This window comes from Micropterus dolomieu, linkage group LG20, assembly GCF_021292245.1.
Source record: "Micropterus dolomieu isolate WLL.071019.BEF.003 ecotype Adirondacks linkage group LG20, ASM2129224v1, whole genome shotgun sequence".
Taxonomy (NCBI): Eukaryota; Metazoa; Chordata; class Actinopteri; order Centrarchiformes; family Centrarchidae; genus Micropterus; species Micropterus dolomieu.
In genome coordinates this window covers 37,229,033-37,238,102 of record NC_060169.1, presented here as the reverse complement: position 1 = coordinate 37,238,102, position 9,070 = coordinate 37,229,033, and the positions used below count along the sequence as shown (strand labels likewise).

Sequence of the window (9,070 nt, the reverse complement as noted above, 5' to 3'; positions counted from 1 at the left end):
TTTTCACACAGGTGCAGCTCAATGTGCTCTACAAAAAAGCCTCAAGGACTATTAAGGCCTAGAGTTTTTTCCGCCATTTAGAATTTTTTGAAAATCACATTTTTTACATCTCCTCCTAGACCGTAGCTCTGATTGCCACCAAATTTTCAGTGAATCATCATTGGATCAAGCCTATTAAAAAGCATGTCGATATCTCAATTACTTTTCAAGATATGGACCAATGAACTTTGAAAGGGGCGTGGCTCTGGACATAAATGACCACAAATCAGCAACCGTAGGGCCGATCATCACAAAACTCACAGGATATGTTCAGATAGGTGCCCCGGATATACCTGGACAGTTTGATGTACATAAGTCACTAGGGGGCGCTACAAGTGCAAGACAGGTGCTTAGCATTACACAAATTACACTATAAATCCCATATTCATTCTCCAATCATCACAACTCTCTCAGGAAGTTTCATTCAAATCGAACACCCGGGGGCACTATAAATGCAAACAAACTGCAGGTGATAAAATGCTAAAAAGGCTACAAAATACAAACTGTTTGTCCAATCAACACAAAACTTGCAGGATATGTTTACATAAGCACCTCACACATACCCTGAAAGTCTCATTCAAATCGACCACTAGGAGGCGCTATAAATGCATAATAATTGGACGTAGAATGAAACAAATCAAGCTATAGATCAGAAAATGCTTGTCCAATCATTACAAAACTTGCAGAATGTGTTTTGTAACAATGTTGAACCACGTGTGTGAAAGTTTTTTGATGGCGATATTGCAAAAAAAGGTATGAACCCGCAAATCGCCGCTTGCGGCTATATTTTTATTTTTATTATTGTGATTTTGTATTTTTGTATGAGTAAGGACATCGTGAGCAATGTACAATCCAGAGTCAAATTCCTCGTATGTGTATAATACCTGGCAATAAAAGCTGATTCTGAAAACTTTAATATATTTTGTTTTACTTTTGTTCAGCATTGTTATCTTGGTGAGGTCTCAAAACACAACAAATGTAAGGGATAATCATTATTTATGTTATGTGTTTCTGAAAAGAAGGGGAAAAAAAGAATATCGGACAATATATAAATAAAATCTCATATCGGTCAAGCTCTACTTAGAACGAGCGATTTCTATATACATAAACCGAGGGTCCCCTTCCATGGAAATCGCCATGTTACGCCGTCATGTTTGTACATAAGCCTATACGGACAAACTGCTATACAGAGCACATTTCGTCACTACATTGAATACGTACTGGTTTATTATAAGTAAGAAAAGAAGAGAAATTTAGACAAATGGACGACCAAATTTATTATTTTGCACAAGAGCCGACAGAGTGCGTCGGCCACCGTAGTTTCTCCTGTGCGCTTGGAAAGGGAGGGATGAGCGGTGACTGATGGTGCCTTCTTGTGGTGTCAGAATAATCTGAATCTTATTTTACCCCTTAAATCTTTATTGCAAAAAGAGAAATAAAGTGTACATGGGACATAAAGTACAGAAATAGAGAACTTTGATTCGTACAAAATTACTTATTGCATATACATATTTTTAATTTGTATTAACTGTTAGTTTGCTGACCATGCAGAGTGAACAATATGTCTGCATGTTGTTTATATGCTCTGATAATGCTAATCCAACACATCTTTGAAGTAGCGCCCATGTTGATTTCACATTCCAACTTAAAAGCACATGAACACACACTGATGTCAGAAGAACGACTTCAGAACTCTTGAAATGGGACCATCCGAGGAGCACATAAATGCACAGTGAGCTACAGGATGCAATTCGCAGTCCTCACTACTACATGCCACTAAAACTTACACACTGAACCTTTAAGGACACTCTTTGAGTGGCTGGTGCTAGCATAGGTTGCTGGTTTCAGCAACAAGGCTTCATTCCACCTGCCTCCGCTTTGCTAAGGGATATGTTTTAGTGGGAATACCTTCTAATATTTAATATATTCATATATTGCAAATATGAGATCAAAACATATATTTAAAATGTAGTTAAATGCATGAACTTAGGGGAATAAATTATAAATTCTGTCAAAATAAACAGAATACTACAACAGAGATAATTAGTTCAAACAGTTCTCTGCAACTGATACACTCCATACAAAATGTGCAGTTCTAACTCTGTTTCTTTTTTATTCCTTGGATGCCTTAACAAAACAACAGAAAGCAGAGAAAAAGGAGGTGTCTGTCTTGTCTTGTCTTTGCTGTGACAGTGTAAAAATGGCTCTGTTATGCCCCTAAGTGGCTAGGGGACATTGCACATGGAGACAACCCAGTTCAGAGTATCCAGTCTGACTAATGAGGAGTAGGCCACCCTTTGGTCTCAAATGAGTTGCTTCAGTCCTTTTTCAAGTCCTGAACAGCATTGAACTGTTTGCATGTTTTGTGAGCAAGTTGCCATTTGCATTCACTTCCATTTTGCCAATACGGGTTGCATTTGGATATATGTTGCACATTTTCCAGGCTCTTCTCCTGGCAATTAGTGCTGAATACTTCATTCTGTATATTTATGACAAATTTCTAGTGCTTTGTTCAGATTCTATTATAAAACATTCCCAATCCCATGATCTAATTGTTTTATATCACTTTGAAATCAAATCTGTACATTAGTAATTTTTTGTATATTAATTTTGGTGTCTTGTAAGCCAATGGAGGCTGGGTGTAATCGTACACACGACACAATAATAAAACTTAATTCATTCATTGTATTATTAAGTCACAGTGAATTAACATTTAGAGAGCCTCTGACTTTTCTGAAACTGATGTTATTCCCTCTTCAAACAGGATGGGGGGGTGTAAATAAATACAATTACATATGAATGAATATCCGTCATCGACTGTGAGTGTGACTTTGTGGTTCAAAACCATGTTAATTGCAGCCCCACGTGGTCTCTGGTTGACAGGAGTCAAGTGACATGACCATATTTTTTTATGTTATACGATGATAAACTGGAAAAAAAAGATTATAAGTGCTGCTAAAAAGGCTAAAGGTATAGCTGATGAACAGAAACATAATAATATTATTACAGTCTTGAAAATTACATTTCTAATAGGTATAATATCCTGCAATTATAACCATATAATTCTACATGAAATGTTTTACTTGAGTCTGGTGAAACCCCATCACAAAAAACAGGGTGCTGGAAAAACGTGGTCTGCATAGAGCACCTAGCTAGCTACAAACTGCAAGACATTGTGGACAAAGATCAGCGCTCAGCCTGTTCTACAAGAAAAACAAGCCATGTCAGACCAGAGGTACAGATTACATCTCATAAGTTTAGGATCACAGATAAATGTTAACTTTGATAGGCCAAGCAACTCTGGGAAACGAGGACCAAGAAGGCAGTCTCGTTTGAAAGGCAATTTCGTGTTACTGTTGGCTAGGTAGCATTTATTCAAAAGGTAGCTAGATGAAAGATCAATATTTGTTGTCATTTATTGACCATAATGTAATGTTTTTGCTACTTGTTTAAAGTAGGTGGGTACTGTACCTACAAATAGTTTGATAAGAAAAACGTGATTTGACAGTTGTGCTAAATGTGCTTGTGTGTGGCTAGCTAGTTACTGGCAGTGACATTTAATCTGTCCCTATCTACCTAGCAAGCATGCTAATTTTCAACTGTCAACTAACCTTCTCTACCGGTAGCTAAAAGAAAGGTGTGATTGCCAGTAACCTTTGACACAGAGAGGTGTGTGTTATTATGTAGGCCTATAAAAAAACTGCAGTAGTAAATAGCTTTTTGACTGAGACTGTATAGAACTACATCTCTCTCTCCCCCTCTCTAGGTGGCATGTGTAGATGGCCCGTTGCTGCATTTTAAAATATGCTGGATCTTGCTGAATCAATGCCCCCATGCTGTACTGGAGCTGCATGAACATCAACATCCCCTGAAGGGCCTCATGTTTCACCTGGACCAGTGGCTCTAAACCAGCATACCATTTGCTCTGCAGAGAGGGCGATTGTGGCTGATCCCTCCCACCCTGGACACAAAGTGTTTCACACACTCCCCTCCGGAAGGGGGCTGCAATCCATCAGGACCAAAACCTCTCATCACAACAACAGTTTCTTTGCGTCAGCCAGAGACCCACTGACACAGACTGATTCTTCACCTCCTAACTAGGTTTAGTCTCTGTGGTCACGGTGGTATCCTGTGTGTTGCCAGTCACTTAATGATGGCAGTATCTGCTGGTAAAGCTCAGTCATGTTGATTTCCTGGAAGGCTGCGGTCAGCTCGGGTAATGACTGGCAGTTTTTCACTACAAAACCCTGGAGACTGATAGAAAGACATAGAGAGAAACACAGAGAGAAACCATGTGAGAGCTGCAGTAATACTGCTGGTTGATCCAACACTGATCATATGGATCTAGAAGTCCCAGCATTATTCCATTTCTCTGCTACATCAGTCATGACTCTGTGATCCATACCCGTGTCCACAGGAGGAAGATGAAAGGGTTTCAATGAGAACCTTCATCATCCTCTCTTTGCATTTCTTGCCTGAAGAATCCACATCCACCTTCACGGTCTTTAAAAGGCGACAAAACTCCTGAAGAGACATGACCACAGTTGTAAAATCAGAATACAAAGGGAGACACAGTACATAGCATTAGTCATTTATGACCTGACCCCAAAACCTAAGAATATGAACACTGAAGTTACTGAAGCAATCAGAACCAGAGTAAGAAGTTACACTGTCATATATATTGAGGGTTATAACATTTATTACAGTTGACTCTGCTTAGCTTTGGCTTCTATCAGTAATGCTGAACAGACGCTGTATGGATTAAGCTGGATTTGAACGCCAAATAAAGATTTTAAATCAGACAGAATTTCTGTTAAATGAGCTGCTGTTGGATGTTCAGTTTGAGTGGGCCTAGCAGTCTGAGCTGTCTGATTAGCCACATTGGCTGTCAAAAGATCCTTTACAACTGTAGTGAGCTTATTTTAATATTATTTCAATAGAACATGTTGTGGCTACAGCAGTTTCTTTTTAGATTGAGACTGTACTGTGACAGAAACACACAGATACCACACGGTCATTGTCCCACACAGTTCTCTTTTTTTCTCCTTTTACTCACAGTCAAACTGCAAAGTAACAGTGCCTTTCACTTTTTACAAACATTATTGAGAAACATTATTACGTTTCTATGTCACCGAACAAAACCAATCAGAGGTTGCTATTTTTTTTCCAGTTAGAGCACCCGAGTCATGATGAGCCAAACTGTATAGCATTTTTTTGTAATACACTGTGAAAGTTCTCAAAACATGGACAATCTACCCTAATGAGTAGCTTGGGTTTAATGCTGTGTTATCTTTGATAACCTATAAACATATGTGAAAACGCCAACTACTGTTTAATGCTCTGTTCATTTGTGCTTATAACAAATAAGTCGTTTGTGCCCACGTTTTGTTCTTTTGTCATATCACCTGCTGGGCTCTGTACAAGACCAATGTCCAGGGCCTCAGTATGATTCAAATAAAGTGCTTGCAGCAACATGTGTGACAAGTGAGAAAGTAGAGTTTGAACTTTTTATGATCTGATAAACCTTATGCTTAAGGTCTGGTTAGGTTTAAGCAGAAAAACTACTTGGTTAGGGAAAGATCATGGCTTGAGTTAAAATGTCAACTTCATTAAGGTTAGGGGAGCTTTGTTGTCATGGTTACAGTAATAAACACATGGATAAGGTTAGGGAACAATCATGGTCACTTTTTAAAGAAACCAACATTGACGGGTAGAAACAGGAAACCAACAGCAGTCTCAGGTGTTAAAGTGATGCTTTGTTGTCCCATCCATCCACTACGACCTCCTCCCAACGCAGACTTTCACTCTATCACCTGACTTCCTCCTTTGATTAAGGACGATTAAATCGACAGGGCGCTGTCACAAATTGACTTAGATTACAGCATACTGAACCCTTTAGCCTCTGCATCGTAGTTTATATCTAAGCTGTAATGATTAGTCAAATAATTTGTTAGTCAATATCTATTTTGATAATCAATTAATCATTTCAGTAATATTTTTATGTAAAAATCCAAACCTACTCATGTTTAAGCTTTTCAAATGTGAACAATTGCTTCTTTTCCTTGTCTTAATATTGTAAATTGAATATTTTTGGACACTTTGATGACATCCACTGCCTCTAGGGAACTGTGATGGGCATTTTAACTGATTTCTGATGATCAATGAACATAATAATCTTTAAATCAACTATGACTTGGCAAGGGCTGCAGATGCCACAGCCTGTAGCTCTTTCAAACTCTGCTACAGTATTGTTTTTCATCTTTTGTGGGGGGTTTGGATTAAAGAGGAGGGGACCTTGAGACAATCCACCCAGTCTTATTGCAGCACAGCGGGTGCTCGCCCAGAGGGAGAGGATTGAGAGCCGGGATAGGAGCCATGCTGGTGTAACGGAGCCAGCGAGGCTGTGCAGTGAGTTAATCTCACTCCCCGACACCTTAAGAGACGCACTGGCGACCGATGCCAGAGCCCATGGGTTTTAGCTGGTCAGCGTGTCTGCCTCCCCTACCATAGATCGCTGTTCTCACAGATGCACATTCAATAAATGTACAGCATGGATTATTTCCTGGGTGTTTACATGTCTTTAAATAAATAACTGTATATATTGTTTTATTCTATGTTACCATATTTGTGTATTGAAGAGACTACAAACTTTTTCATTTTTGAGAAATAAACTACCGTGATACCTTGATTGATTAATCAATAATGAAGTTACCACTAATTTCAGTCCTATTTTAAATCAATCATAAATGAAGATAATAATCTGAAGATTAATGGACTGGTGCCCTATTTTATTGTGTGTGGAACCTCCTTTCCAGCACAGGCAGAGGGCGCTGTTCTTCTAGTTTAGGCAGTTTAGTTTAGATCTCTAGGAAATGTGATTTTAACAATTACTGTTTGTTTTCCATTGTAAAATAAGACATGGTCATCCACAAAGTCCAGTATACGGTATGTACCTTAATAAAATACTGCATACAGGACATACACAAAAAGAGTTACCGTCTTTGTGTGATGCTGTGCTAAACATGTGTGTTGATACCTTGATGTTGGGTCTGGCTCCCTGCAGAATAACCAGTATACTTGGTCCCAGTAATAATCTCCCAGTGAGCTGCAGCTGCTGGGTCCAGCACTCCAGCAGTCCGATGTAACGATTTCGAGATCGGATGTGGTCTAACGACAGCACTGCAGTCCACTCCTCCTCTTTTTCTCTCTCTTTCACCTCCTCCTCACCTCTTCTGAACTCATTTCTCATCTGTACACACTAACGTTAACACAGCACACATTTGGTACATCATTAACTGTTATTATTCTTTGAGGTCCTCCTTGTGTTTTCTAATTGTTTTACTTGTGCGGCCTGATGATGTAGTGGCTAATGTTTCTCCGAGGTAGCTCCAATAGATTCAGAGCTACAGGGTTTTAAACCAAATAGGTTTTTTTTGGTGAAGAGTTCCTTGTAATGTAAAAATCCTCTCGTACAATATGTAACCAGCTTAATGTCCAAAGTTACGGCTCATTAGTTGGTCAGTAAGTTCACTGTTTACCTGTAACCACTCCACTAGCTGATGAACCATTGGTTCTGGCGGTGAGGCTGCAGCTTGATCCAGCAGCTTCTGTCTGATGTCGTGACACTGAGTCCTAGAAAGAGCAGTGGAAGAGACGGAGATGTCGGGGGGACAGGAAGGGTAGCGGGGGTGCAAATGGAACAACAGACTGATGTCCAGTCCGCTTTCTCCTCCAACAGTGCTGTTGATTTGGACCACAAGCCCATCCTGGGCTAGAAGGCAAACAGAGTGAGAGTTCAACTGATTTGGGTTTTTGAGGACTAATAACTGAATGACAAATCAAAGAATGACATTTGTTATTGTCAATACTCAACGTTAGTTAGTCAGAAATAGCTGACTCTGAGGCCACAGTATCAGATGTAGAGCTGAAACGATTACTCTATTTGTATAGTTGTCAGCTATTAAATTAATCACCAAATAGTTTGAAAATTATCTGATTCCGACTTCTTAAAAGTCAACATTTGCTGGTTTCTTTACTCCTCTATGAAAGTAAGCTGAATATATTTGGTTTGCGGACAAAACATGACATTTGAGGACGTCAGCTTGAGCTCTAGGAAACACTGATCGACATTTTTCACCATATTTTGACATTTTATAGTCGTTAGTTGCAGCCATAATTATCAGATGGCACGGACATTTTATCCTCACGGCCATTTACAGTTCAATACTGGGGGAACAATGAAGTAATTAAGCTTCAGATGTGGACAGACTGAACCAGTCTTGATCCACTGGCTTTCTTAACAGGACAGGCTTTACTTTATTATAAATAATATATATTTGTTAATGTTCGTACTTGGAAAAGTATATTGGAGCAGTTGGCTGTATAAACACTAAAGTCTCGCTTTTGCGCGTCTTGTTATCAAAGGCTTCGTGGTAACGTTATATGCTGACATGCTCAGTTTGTTGTAACTTATATTTGCTCCGGTGTCTGCAGTGGACTGCAGCTAACGCTAACTCACCGGACTGCTGGACGAGCAGGAACTCTCCTTCTCCGCAGTAAATGGACGACAAAACGGAAACTTCCTCAACAGCAGCTTCGGACATTGTTCATGAATTAATAGCATACCGTTAGCGTCTCCAAAACAGTTCTGACCCAGCGACATGTAACGTTACTGTCACATTTCAGTTCAGCGCCTAGTTGTTGCTGTTGCTACACTTGTCCGAACCTCCCTGTCATCCGGGTAGTTTCTCTTACAGAGTTCATCAGTTCCTCTCCACAATTTCCGCACTGCAAAATTATTTCACTTTGCCAGATGTCTCTTGACATAGGCTTTATCACAGCTGTAATAATTATGAAACAATAGACCTAATAATGACATTTATATATACTAAATCTTTCCAGCACGTATTTGAATGTAACGCTTTGGATTACATTTATGGGGGAGTTTAAAAAGAAATACTGAAGAGGAACTACATTACAAAACATTTCTAGTAGGACTCTGCATTTCTGTGCACCTCTGCGCTTTCAATAT

At 39.3% G+C, this 9,070-nt stretch overlaps 1 protein-coding gene across 2 annotated transcripts; it reads right to left on the bottom strand.

The window, feature by feature from the left end:
* Positions 1 to 1,440: 1,440 nt before the first annotated feature.
* rwdd3 (RWD domain containing 3) lies at positions 1,441 to 8,790 on the bottom strand. 2 transcript variants are annotated; one of them, XM_046033398.1, is made up of 5 exons: positions 8,665 to 8,790; positions 7,578 to 7,810; positions 7,076 to 7,297; positions 4,445 to 4,563; positions 1,441 to 4,293 (listed from the first exon to the last, which is right to left on the bottom strand). In XM_046033398.1, exons 1-5 carry the CDS (start codon positions 8,699 to 8,701, stop codon positions 4,143 to 4,145), a joined length of 762 nt encoding a protein of 253 aa, XP_045889354.1. In that variant the 5' UTR covers positions 8,702 to 8,790; the 3' UTR covers positions 1,441 to 4,142. The 2 variants fall into 2 exon arrangements, with proteins under 2 accessions (XP_045889354.1, XP_045889352.1); XM_046033396.1 differs by having other exon boundaries at positions 8,558 to 8,745.
* Between the last annotated feature and the right edge of the window lie 280 nt (positions 8,791 to 9,070).

Bases quoted from the DNA above. Each gene is read 5' to 3' on its own strand.
- rwdd3 (XM_046033396.1), bottom strand. From the start codon at position 8,642: ATGTCCGAAGCTGCTGTTGAGGAAGTTTCCGTTTTGTCGTCCATTTAC. The intron at 4,564-7,075 runs GTATCAACACAC...ATGTCTCTTCAG, and splicing joins GAGCCAGACCCAACATCAAG to GAGTTTTGTCGCCTTTTAAA. The intron at 4,294-4,444 runs GTATGGATCACA...TCTTTCTATCAG, and splicing joins TCTTCCTCCTGTGGACACGG to TCTCCAGGGTTTTGTAGTGA.